We start from the raw sequence: 12,648 nt of genomic DNA on the forward strand, positions 1-12,648 counted from the left end.
GGTAACTTGATACAAGAAAGAGCTTTCTACTGTGTGTTCCCTTGTTGAGAGGAGCTCAGTCCTAACCTGAACGTGGCCATGGCACTAAATCTATACTATAATAGTATAGTAATATACTATATTACTATAGTGTGTGTGTATGTGTGTGTGTGTGTATATATATACACACACAGTATAATATGTATAATCACTTCCTCTCACTATGAAACACATTCCAAACAAAGGAGTCATCCTGGAGTAACAACAGTTCCACTCTTAAGACCTTGAACATGTTAATGGGAAGAGTGCATACTTTCATGCTGAAAGGAATATTTAGAGACAAAGTTCATAAAGTCATTTCAGGTTCTCTGCAGGGGATCTCACCTCATACTTTTAGGGTCTACAAGAATCAGTGTTTCAGGATCTGTATCTTGACCTAATACTTAGTTTCTCTCAATGCACTTGTGCATTTTTGACTGTGATCTCTGACTCTTACTGGGATCCAAAGGACAACTGGTACCAAATTCCAAATAATTTTCTTAAGCAAGAAGACTTCTTTTATGATTCCACCAAGTTTTCTCCTACAGATCACCTTTTCTCTAAACTTAAATTATTTAGGCTATCCAGGGTGCCTGGGTGGCTCAGTCGTTAAGCGTCTGCCTTCGGCTCAGGTCATGATCCCAGGGTCCTGGGATCGAGTCCCACATCGGGCTCTCTGCTCAGCGGGGAGCCTGCTCCTCCCTCTCCCACTCCCCCTGCTTGTGTTCCCTCTCTTGCTACGTCTCTCTCTGTCAAATAAATAAATAAGATCTTTTTAAAAAATTGTTCATTTCTGGGCCAGGCATTTCTTTCAATTAAATTATGAATGATGATTTGCTATTCTGTCACCACACTCAGCACTGGAGACATTCCTTCAAGTTTGGATTCCTCTTCATTGCAGCATTATTCACAATTACCAAAAAGTGGAATATCCATCAACAGATGATGTCCATCAAAAGATGATGGATAAACAAAATGTGATTTGTACATAGAAGGAAATGTTACTCAGTCTTAAAAAAAAATTCTGACACATGCCACAACATGGATAAACCTTGAGGACATTATATTGAATGAGATAAGTGGATACAAAAGACAAATACTGTATAACTCCACTTGTATGAGCTACTTAGGATAGTCTAATTTATAGAGACAGTAGAATGGTGGTTGCCAGGTGCTGGGGGTAAGGGAGAATGAGGAGTTAGTTTGTGGATATAGAGTTTCTGTTTGGGATGATGAAAGGTTCTGGGGATAAATCATGATGGTTGCACAATATTGTGAATATATCTGAATTGCACAGCCACTGAATTGTACACTTAAAAATGGTTTAAATGGTAACTTTGTTATGTATATTTTACTATATTTTTTAAATTTCATTTCTTCATACTTGGATTGCATTTAACTGTCCTTATAATGTAAGTTAGGTCATTATAGACAACGGCTAGTACTGGTTTTTCTGTATTTTTTCCTCTAGCAATATAGTTTAAGAACATGGTAATCCAATTTCCAATCACATAATCAGGTGGATGGGCATTATTAGTGCCATATGCAATAATCACGTCCCAGGCATCAATAATACCCACATTGAGACCCACAGAAATATCCCTCATAAAATTTTGAATATAGCCATGGAAATCACTAAACATCTCTGTGTTCAGATATATTCCCCTGGTATTTTCAGTTTTAGGGGTCACCTTTGTCTCTGGGCTTTTCAAGAGTAGACGTTCAATGACCTTTTGAACATTGATGGTCCTATGAGGAAAATCGTAACAGAAAAGGATCTAAAGTGCTGGCCAAGGGTAATGACAATGGCTGTGTCATTCTATCTGGCCACCAGATCAATTTCCCTTGGGATATATAGTTTTCATCTGTCACTGAAAACAGATTTTTGGTAATAAGTGGATGATCATGTCTTTCCACTGAATCAAAATACATCTTTCAGCATCACGAAACATACATGTTTTTTTCCCCCTCATGGTTAGTTTTGTTTCTTCCACAATATTCAGATGTGCAAGAAATTTCACAAGAGAACAAGTCAGCAACCTCATAAGAGGCAACAAATTCTTTACAAGTCAACAGGCTCTTAAACCCACAAAAAGACAAGAAGCAAGTTTAAGATCATAAAACGTTAAAGATGAAATTCCATCACAATGTCCTTTTTTCAGCTTTACTGCAAATTTAACAAATATCAGTGTTAATTATACTTTGTCATATGATTTGAGCTTGCTTTAACCTCATACACTGAATAGAAGGCTCATTTCATACACAAAATCTTTCACATGTCTGGCTTCCTTAAAACCACAGGTGAACATTTCTAGTGCCAAAAAGAATTTAGCAAAGCTAAACTACAGGAAAATGCAAGTTAGTAAGCTTTTCCTTGGTGCTTTTGAGTAACAGTGTAAAGTCCTCAAACTGATACTTAGAAATGGTAGAGACATTATCTTGATAATTTCCTTTTAGTTTCAAAACCAAACATTGTAGAAAGCATTCATGTTTCTGTTACCATTTTTTAATTTAACTTAATCATGATGATCAGTATTTAAGGTCAAAAGGTAAGTGCCCCAATTCTTTTTTTTTTTTTCCTTAAGATTTATTTATCTGAGAGTGAGCATGCACACCCAAGAGCACAAGAGGGGGAGAGGCAGAGGGAGGGACAATCCTCAAGCAGACTCCATGCTAAGCGCCACAGGGCTCCATCTCATGACCCTCCAAGATCATGACCTGAGCCAAAACCAAGAGTCAGACGCTTAACCAACTGAGCCACCCAGGTGCCCCAAAGTGCCCCAATTCTATTTCAAGATTTGCCATGTGTCTTCCATTAGTGTGACCATATTTATGCCATTTACCTTCCCTTTAATAAGGTTGTGGCTGAGGGTGCTTCTGCTAGTTTTCAATGCCTGGAGTTTTCAATGCTTACCATATGTTGAAGACCCCAGTTCCATGATGATCAAAATATTTTAAAGCTGATGGAAAGCAAACCAATAAATCTTTTTAACAAAAGGAAAATAATCATAATTTTAAAATGCACACATTTGTAAAATTCTAACCAAGAGAATTTCTAACTGTAAGAGCATTACTGCCTTTGGGAAGAAAACTATATCAGATATATTAAAATCTTAACACAATTTTGGGGGGCACCTGGGTGGCTCAGTCAGTTAAGCGTGTGCCTTCAGCTCAGGTCATGATCTCCGGGTCCTGGGATTGAGCCCCATGTTGGGCTCTCTGCTCAGTGGGGAATCTGCTCCTCCCTCTCCCTCTGCCTCCTCCCCCCTGCTCATGCTCTGTTTCTGTCTCTCTCTCTCTCAAATAAATCTTAAAAAAATAAAATCTTAACACAGCTTTTAAACTTTTTATTAAGATATAGGAAGAGGAAGAAAAATGCTAATATTTGTGAATGAAAAAAATAAAATTTAACTTTATTAAAAGCCCAAATCCAAATGTTTGACAAATTTTTAAAAAAGTAAAACCAGCATCAGGAAAGAAGTATAATTATTATAAAAACAACCTCAGAAGCCAACTGTAATTTCAAAATAAAAATACATACTTTTCACCACTTTTTGTAAGTAATAAATTCACTGTTGCAGTGTTGAATCTCCCATGAGGTAGGGAAGTTTTCTCTTCAAGCAGTCATTTATATTTTGCATTTAATTTGATCTAGTTACAAAATGCTATAATCCACCTTCTTTTTACAGTATAACCACTGGGGAAAGGAGTCTTCATTCCAATCTGACCTTTTTTTTTTTTTCTGTGTTCTCACTCTGGTAATAAAAACACCCACAGTAAATCATTATTACCACAAATTATATCTGAAACAAATTCTTCATTTATTCCCTTTTCCTCTTTTCCCTCCATCCTTCTCAATTTATACCCTCCTCTCTTCCATAAATATTTAACAAGATCATGTTAAAGGGATGACTTAAAAACTCACTGTTGAATAGTCTCACTAATGAATAGTTTATCCTAGAGTGGGGATAATTTTTCTTGTGCATTTGCAATATCTTCCTCAGTTTTTACCTTGTCCCCAAAGCTACTCAACAGCTAGCCAAATCAGGAGGAAATGTATGGGTATGAAATAGCAGGATTCAGTAGCCCAGCTAAATATTGTACCAATAACATGACCTTGTTAAGTTGTAGATCTTCTCCTCAAACTCTATCCATGAAGAAATTTTGAACATGTTTCTGAAATGATGTCCCACATTGTTTATTTTGAGTATACCAGAATCAGGTTCTTAGGTTAAACATTTCATTGTTGTGCCCAAGCTGAACATAATATTATCATTGTGGTCTGATTAGTGCCAAAAAAGGGAAGACCTCTTTATTCTTTTTTTTTTTTTTAAGATATTTATTTATTTGACAGAGACACAGCGAGAGAGGGAACATAAGCAGGGGGAGCGGGAGAGGGAGAAGCAGGCTTCCCACGGAGCAGGGAGCCCGATGCGGGGCTCGATCCCAGGACCCTGGGATCATGACCTGAGCTGAAGGCAGACGCTTAAGGACTGAGCCACCCCAGGCGCCCCAAGACCTCTTTATTCTTAATACTCTACTATGAAATTAGCCTAAGTTTATTCATTGATTCATATCAAGCTTTCACCCACCTAAGACTCAGGTCGTTTAAAAAGAATTACTATTGAAGTATAGTTGATATAAAATGTTATATTAGTTTCATGTGTACAACATAGTGATTCCACAGTTCTACGCAATACTTAGTGTTCACTGTGATAACTATAGTCACCATCTGTCACCATACATTATTACAGTATTATTGACTGCCTTCCCTATGATGTACTTTTCATCTCCGTGACTTATTTATTTTATAACTGCAAGTTTGTACATCTTAATCCCCTTCACCTATTTCATCCATCTTCCTAGCCCTATACCCTTCTGGCAACCAACACTTTGTTCTCTCTACTTATGAGTCTGTTTCTGGCTTTCTGTTTTCGTTTTGCTTTGTTTAGATTCCACACAAGAGAAATCATACGGTATTTGTCTTTCTCTGTCTGACTTATCTCACTTAACATAATACCCTCCAGGCCTATCCATATCGTTGCAAATGGTAAGATCTAATTCTTTTTATGGCTGACTAATATTCCATTGTATTTATATATACCACATATTTTTTTTTCCCATTCATCTACTGATGGACATTTAGGTTGCTTCCATATCTTGGCTATTGTAAATAATGCTGCAATAAACATAGGGGTGTATATATCTTTTTGAATTAGTGTTTTCATTTTCTCTGCATAAATACCCAGTACTGAAATTATTGAATTACATGGTATTTCTGGTTTTTTTAAGTTTTTATTTAAACTTGAATTAGTTAGTGTGTAGTATAATATTGGGTTTAGGAGTAGATTTAGTGATTCATCACTTACATAGAACACCCAGTGCTCATCACAGCAATTTTTTGTGGAACCTCCATACTTTTTTCCACCAGCGAATGCACCAATTTACATTCCCACAAACAATGCACGAGTGTTCTCTTTCATCCACATCCTCACCAACACTTGTTATTTCTTGTCTTTTTGATTCTAGTCATTCTGACAGGTGTAAGGTGACCTCACTGTAGTTTTGATATGCATTTCCCTGATTAGTGATATTTAGCATCTTTTCATGTGTCTGATGGCCATCTATGTATGTCTTCTTTGGAAAAAATGTCTATTCAGGTCTTCTGATTTTTTAATGGAATTGTTTTTTTGGTGTTGAATTGTAAATGTTATTTCTATATTTTAGATATTAGTCCCTTAAAATATCATTTGCAAATATTTTTCTACCATTCAGTAGGCTGCCTTTTAATCTCGTTGATAGTTTCTTTCAGTTTGCAAAGGCTTTTTACTTTGGTGTAGTCCCAATACTTTATTTTTGCTTTTGTTTCCCTTGCCTAGGGAGACATCTAAAAAAATGTTAAGGCTGATTTCAAGAGATGACTGCCTGTTTTCTTCTAGGAGTTTTATGGTTTCATAAAGGTCTCTAATCCAATTTGAGTTTATTTTTGTGAATGAAGTGAGAAATGGTCCAATTTCATTCTTTTTCATGTAGCTCTTCAGTTTTCCCAGTATCAGTTACTGAAGACACTACCTTTTCCCCATTATATATTTTTATTTCCTTTGTCATAGATTAATTATATAAGTGTGGATTTATTTTTGGGCTCTCTATCCTGTTCCATTGATCTATGCCAGACTGTTTTGATTACCATAGCTTTGGAGTGTATCTTGAAATCTAGGATTGTGATACCTGCAGCTTTGGTCTTACTTCTCAAGATTGCTTTGACTATTCAGGGTCTTTTGTGCTACATACAAATTTTAGAATTATTCTAGTTCTGTAAAAAAAAAAAAAAAGATACTATTTTGGTAGGGCTTGCTTTGAATCTGTAGATTGTTTGGGGTAATATGGACATCTTAACAATATTCTTCCAATCCATGAGCATGGACTATCTGTTCATTTGTTTGTGAAATCTTCAGTTTCTTTTATCGATGTCCTACAGTACTTTTCAGAGTATACTTCTTTCATTTCCTTGGTTAAGTTTATCCCTAGGTATTTTATTCTTTTTGGTAAAATTGTCAATGGATTCTTAATTTCTCTTTCTGATGCTTCATTATTAGTGTATAGAAATGCAGCCAATTTCTGTAAATTTTATATCCTGAGACTTTACTAAATTCATTTATTTCTAATAGTTTTTTGGTGAAGTCTTTAGGGTTTTCTATATGCAGTATCATGTCATCTGCAAATAGTGATAGTTTTACTTCTTTGTTATCAGTTTGGATGCCTTTTATTTCTTTTTGTTGTCTGATGACTGTGGCTAGAACTTCTAGTACTATGTTAAATAAAGGTGGTGAGAGTGGACATCTTTGTCTTTTTCCTGATCTTAGAGGAAAAGCTCAGCTTTTCACCATTGAGTATGATGTGAACTGTGGGTTTGTCCTATATGACCATTTTATGTTGAAGTAGTACCCTCTAAACCTACCTTGAGGGTTTTTATCATGAATGTATGTTGAATTTTGTCAAGTGCTTTTTCTGCATCTATTAAGATAATCATATGGTTTTTATCCTTCCTCGTCTTAATGTGATGCATAATACTGATTTGCAAATATTGAGCAATTCCTGCATCCCCAGAATAAATCCCACTTGATCATAGCAAAACATTTTATTTTATTGTTTGTTACTTAAGTACAGTTGACACAATGCTACATTAGTTTCACACGCATAACGTAGTGATCGGACAACTATATGTTCATCTGTGCCCACCACGAGTAATAGCCACCAACTGTCACGATGCAGCATTACTAAAATACCATTGACTCTATTCCCTATGCTGTACCTTTCATGCTAATGGTTTGCTTATTCCTTAACTGGAAGCCTATACCTCCCACTCTCCTCCCACTTTTTGACCATCCCCTTACTTTCTTCCCTCCAGCAACCATCAGTTTGTTTTCTGTACTTATGGGTGTGTTTCTGTTTTTGTTAGTTTCCTTGTTCATTTGTTTTGTTTCTTGGGTTACACATATAAGAGAGATCATATGGTATTTATCTTTCTCAGACTTATTTCACTTGGAGTAATGCTCTAGGTCCATCCATGTTGTTGCAAATAGCAAGATCTCATTCTTTTTTTTTTTTTTAATGCCTGGGTAATATCCCATTGTATTTATATACCACATCATCTTTATCCATTCATCTATCATGGACACTTGGGTTGCCTCCATAATTTGGCTATGATAAATAATGCTGCAATAAGCATAGGGGTGCATATATCTTTTCAAATTAGTGTTTTTATTTTTGGGGGGGTAAATACCCAGTAGTGGAATTACTGGATCATATGGTAATTGTATTTTTAATTTTTCAAGGAACATCCATACTGTTTTCCACAGTAGATGCCCCAGTTTCCCACCAACAGTGCACAAGGGTTTCTTTTTTTCTACATCCTCACCAACACTTGTTATTTCTTGTCTTTTTGATTAGAGCCATCCTGACAGGTGTAAGGTGATATCGCGTTGTGGTGGTGGTTTTCATTTGCCTGATAATCAGTGATGTTGGGCATCTTTTTATGTGTCTGTTGGCCCTCTGTATGTCTTTTTTTGGAAAAATGTCTGTTCAGGTCCTCTGCCCATTTTTTAATCAGATTGGTTTTTTTGGTGTTGAGTTGTAGGAGTTCATTATATATTCTGCATATTAACCCCTTAGGAGATCTATCATTTGCAAATATCTTCTCCCATTAAGTAGGTTACCTGCTCATTTTGTTGGTTTTTCTTTCCTGAAGCTTTTTATTTTAGTGCACTCTCACTAGTTTATTTTTTCTTTTGTTTTCGTTGTCTGAAGGGACCTATCTAGAAAAATGATGCTAAGGCTTCTGTCAAAGAGATTACTGCCTGTTTTCTTCCAGGAGTTTTATGGTTTCAGGGCTCACATTTAGGTTTGTAATCCATTTTTAGTTTATTTTTGTGTATGGTATAAGAAAATGGTCTGATTTCATAATGAAGTAGCTGAAAGAGAAATTAAGAAAACCATCCCATTTAAAATTGTACCAAAAAATAAAATACCTGGAAATAAACTTAACCAAGGAGGTGAGAGGCCTGTACTCTGAAACCTGTAAAACATTGACTAAAGAATTGAATATGACACCAACAAGTGGAAAAGTATTCCATGCGCGTGATTAGAATAAAAGGTCCATATTACCCACAAACAATTTACAGATTTAATGCAATCCCTATCAGACTTCCAGTAGCATTTTTCACAGAACTAGAACAAATAATCCTAAAATTTGTATGGAGCACCAAAGACCCTGAATAGCCAAAGCTGTCTGGAGAAAGAAGACCGGAAACTGCAGGTATCACAATCCCAGATTTCAAGATATCCTAGAAAGCGGTAGTAATCAAAGCAGTATGCTGCTGACACAGAAACAGATATGTAGATCAGTACAACGGGATAGAGACACAGAAATAAACCCACACCTGTATGGTCAATTAATCTATGACAGAGGAGGCAAGAATATACAATGGGGAAAAGATAATCTCTTCAATAAATGGTATTGGGAAAACTGGACAGCTACACAAGAGAAGTTTTTAAAATTGTTGAATTTGGTTTGCTAATATTGAGAATTTTTGCATCTGTATTCATCAGGGATATTAGCCTATAGTTTTCTTTTTTCATAGTGTCTTTATCTGGTTTTGGTATCATGGTAATGCCGGACATGTAGAAGGAGTTTGGAAGTTTTCTTTCCTCTTCTATTTTTTGGAATAGTTTGAGAAGAGTAGGTATTAGCTCTTCTTTAAGTGTTTGGTAGAATTCACCTGTGAAACCATTTGGTCCTGGACTTTTGTTAATTGAGAGTTTTTTGATTACCAATTCAATTTTGTTACTAGTAGTCTACTTGAGTTCTCTATTTCTCTGTAATTCAGTTTTGAAATATTACGTTTCCAGGAATTTATCCATTATTTCTAGGTTGTCCAATTTGTTCACATACAATTTTTGATAGTATTCTCATAATCCTTTTTGTATCTGTGGTATTGGTTGTTATTTTTCCCTTTCATTTTTATTTTATTTGAGTCCTCTCTTGTTCCTGATGAATCTGGCTAAAAGTTTATCGATTTTATTTATCTTTTCAAAGAATCTGCTCTAATTACATTGATCTTATCTATTGTTTTTTTAATCTCTATTTAACTTACACTGTGATCTTTATCATTTTGTTTCTTTACTGATTTTGGGCTTTGCCTCCCCCCCCCTTTTTTTTTTAGTTCCTTTAGGTATAAGGTTAGATTGTTTTAGATTTTTATTTTATGAGCTAGGCCTGTATTGCTATAAACTTTCTTCATAGAACTGCTTTTGTTGTGTCTCAAAGATTTGGGACCACTGTTTCCATTTTCATTTTTCTGCAGGTATTTTATTTCTTTGATTTCTTCATTAGCCCATTGGTTATTTAGCAGCACATTGTTTAGCCTCTACGTGTTTGCATTTTTGCATTTTCTTCTTGTAACTGATTTCTCATTTCATAACTTTCATCAGAAAAAATGCTCGATATGATTTCAATCTTAAATTTATTGAAACTTGTTTTATGGCCTAACATGTGATCTGTAGAATGTTCCATGCACATTTGAAAGGAATACACATTCTTCTGTTTATGGATAAAATGTCCTGTATATATCTGTTAAGTCTATCTGGTCTAACGTATCATTCAAAGCCCCTGTTTCTTTCTTGAATTTTCTGTCTGAATTCTATATCCACTGATGTAAGGGCGGCGGGGGGGGGGGGGGGGGGGGGGCGCGTCAAAGTCCCCATCTAGTATTGTTATGGTCAATTTCTCCATCTGTTAATTTTCATTTTATGGATTTAGGTGATCCTACATTAGGTGCATAGATATTTACAGTTGTTACATCCTTTTGTTAGAGTAATCCTTTTATCATCATGTAATACCCTTCTTTATCTCTGGCTACAGTTTTCAAGTCTATTTGGTCTGATATAAGTAGTGTTACCACAGCTTTTTCTTTTTTTATCTTTTTGCTTCCATTTGCATGGAATATCTTTTTCCAGCCCTTACAGCTTCAGTCTGTATATGTCTTTAGGTCTGAAGGGAGTCTCATGTAGGCAGCATATAGATGGATCTTGGGTTTTTTTGTTGTTGTTGTTTTAATGACTGTCATACTATATCTTTTAGTTGGGGCATTTAGACAATTTACACTTAGAGTAACTATTGATAGGTGTGTGTGTGTGTGTATATATATATAGACATTTTACTGGGTATTTTTTTGTTTTTGTAGTTCTGTTGCTTTCTTGCTCACGTGTTTTGATAGCTTTCTTTAGTGTTATGCTTGGATTACTTTCTCATTTTTTGTGTATCAATAAGTTTTTGATTTATGATTACCACAGGGTTCATATATAATATCCTATGTGTGTAGCAATCTATATTAAGTTTATGGTTACTAAAAAAAAAAGTTGATGATTACTTAAATTTAAGCACATTCTAAAAGCACTACAACTTTACTGTTCCCTCCACGTTTTATGTATATGATGTCGTTTTACATCTTTTTTACTTTTTGTATCCCTTGATTAGCTTTTGTAGATATAATTGATTTTACTACTTTTATGTTTTAATCTCCATACTAGCTTTATAAATAATTATTCTACATTTACTGTTTGCTTTTACCAATGAATTTTTTTCCTTTCATAATTTTCTTTTAGTTATGGCCTTTTCTTTCCATTTAAAAAATCCCCCTTAACATTTCTTGAAAGGCCAGTTTAGTGATGACGAACTCCTTAAGCTATTTTTTTGTCTGGAAAACTCTTTCTCTCTCCTTTTAATCCTGAATCTTGCAGGGCAGAGTATTCTTTGTTGTACATTTCTTCCTTTCAGCACTTTGAATATGTCATGCCATTCTCTTTGGGCCTGCAAAGTTTCTGTTGAAAAATCAGCTCATAGCCTTCTGGGATTTCTCTTGTACATTACCAGCTTCTTTTCTCTTGCTGCTTTTAAGATTCTGTCTTTATCTTTGATTTTTGCTTTTTAAATTGTTATGTGTCTTGGTATGGACCTCCTTGGGTTCATCTTGTTTGAGGCTCATCTGTTTTGAATCCAGATGTCTGTTACCTTCCCCCAGATTAGGGAAGTTTTAAGTTGTTATTTAAGTTTTCTGCTCCCTTTCTCTCTCTCTCTCTCTTTCTCTCTCTCCCCCCTCCCTTGGGATCCCTATAATGTGAATGTTATTATGCTTGTTGATGTCACAGGTCTCAAAGTATGTATGCATGTATGTATTTTGCTGTTCAACATGGTTGCTTTGCACCAGTGATCCATTCTGCATCCTCTAACTTGCTGTTGATTCCCTCTGCTGTATATCTTATTTCAGCTATGTATTCTTTAGCTTCTGATTGGTTACTTATATTTTCTACCTCTTTGTTGAAGTTCTTACTGAGTTTATCAACTCTTCCCTCAAGTCCAGTGAGTATTTTTATGACCGTTACTTTGAACTCTTTATCAGGCATATTGCTTACCTTTGTTTCATTTCTCTCTTTTTATGTGATTTTTTTTTCTTTCTAATTCTTCATTTGGAACATTTTCCTCTATTTCTTCATTTTGTTTACTTTCTGTGTAGTTTTTTTTTTTTTTCCCCTATGTATCAGGTAGGTCAGCTATGTCTCCTGGTCTTGGAAGTAGTGGCTTTATATAGAGGAATTTCTATGGTGCACTGTAGCATAATCTCCTTTGGTCACCAGAGCCAGGCCCCCCATGGGTTTCCCCTGTGTTCCCCTGTGTCATCCTGTTATGGGTGAGCCATAATTGCTATAGGAATGCTGGTGAGTTAAGTTGGTCCTCAGCCCAAATTACTGTAATGACCCACTTTGTTTATTGTGGGAGCACTGGTGGGCCAGGTGTGCTCCTTATGCTGCTAGAAGACTCAGCTACAGACCCACTGGTGAGTGGGACCAGCCCTCAGCCCACCTGTCTGCTTTTAGCCACTGTGACAGCTGTGGGAGCATCAAAGAGCAGGGCTCATTCTCTACACAGGCAACTGATAGGCCCAGCTGCAGGAACTGTGGGATGCTAGTGTGTGGGCTTAGTGTCCACCCTCTTCAGTGCATGAGGGGCTGCCCACTGACTGTAACAAGGTGGTTTGGAGGGGTGCCTCCTGGGGCAAGTGGATTGGGTGAGAC

General features: G+C 36.0%; 1 protein-coding gene across 1 annotated transcript in view; it reads right to left on the bottom strand.

Annotated features, from left to right (window-relative positions):
* Nucleotides 1-1,388: 1,388 nt before the first annotated feature.
* NXPE2 (neurexophilin and PC-esterase domain family member 2) overlaps nt 1,389-12,648 on the bottom strand; it is a 63,110-nt gene continuing 51,850 nt past the window's right edge. The window contains 8 exon segments of the mRNA XM_064575869.1: nt 1,389-1,771; nt 1,774-1,873; nt 1,876-1,928; nt 1,931-1,986; nt 2,933-2,978; nt 3,560-3,657; nt 3,659-3,746; nt 9,470-9,485. Of these exon segments, the coding sequence (XP_064431939.1) occupies nt 1,389-1,771; nt 1,774-1,873; nt 1,876-1,928; nt 1,931-1,986; nt 2,933-2,978; nt 3,560-3,657; nt 3,659-3,746; nt 9,470-9,485 (840 nt within the window).

Source organism: Mirounga angustirostris, unplaced genomic scaffold (genome assembly GCF_029215605.1).
Source record: "Mirounga angustirostris isolate CCGP_5_RB_7025 unplaced genomic scaffold, mMirAng1.0.hap1 SCAF_13, whole genome shotgun sequence".
Classification (NCBI taxonomy): Eukaryota; Metazoa; Chordata; class Mammalia; order Carnivora; family Phocidae; genus Mirounga; species Mirounga angustirostris.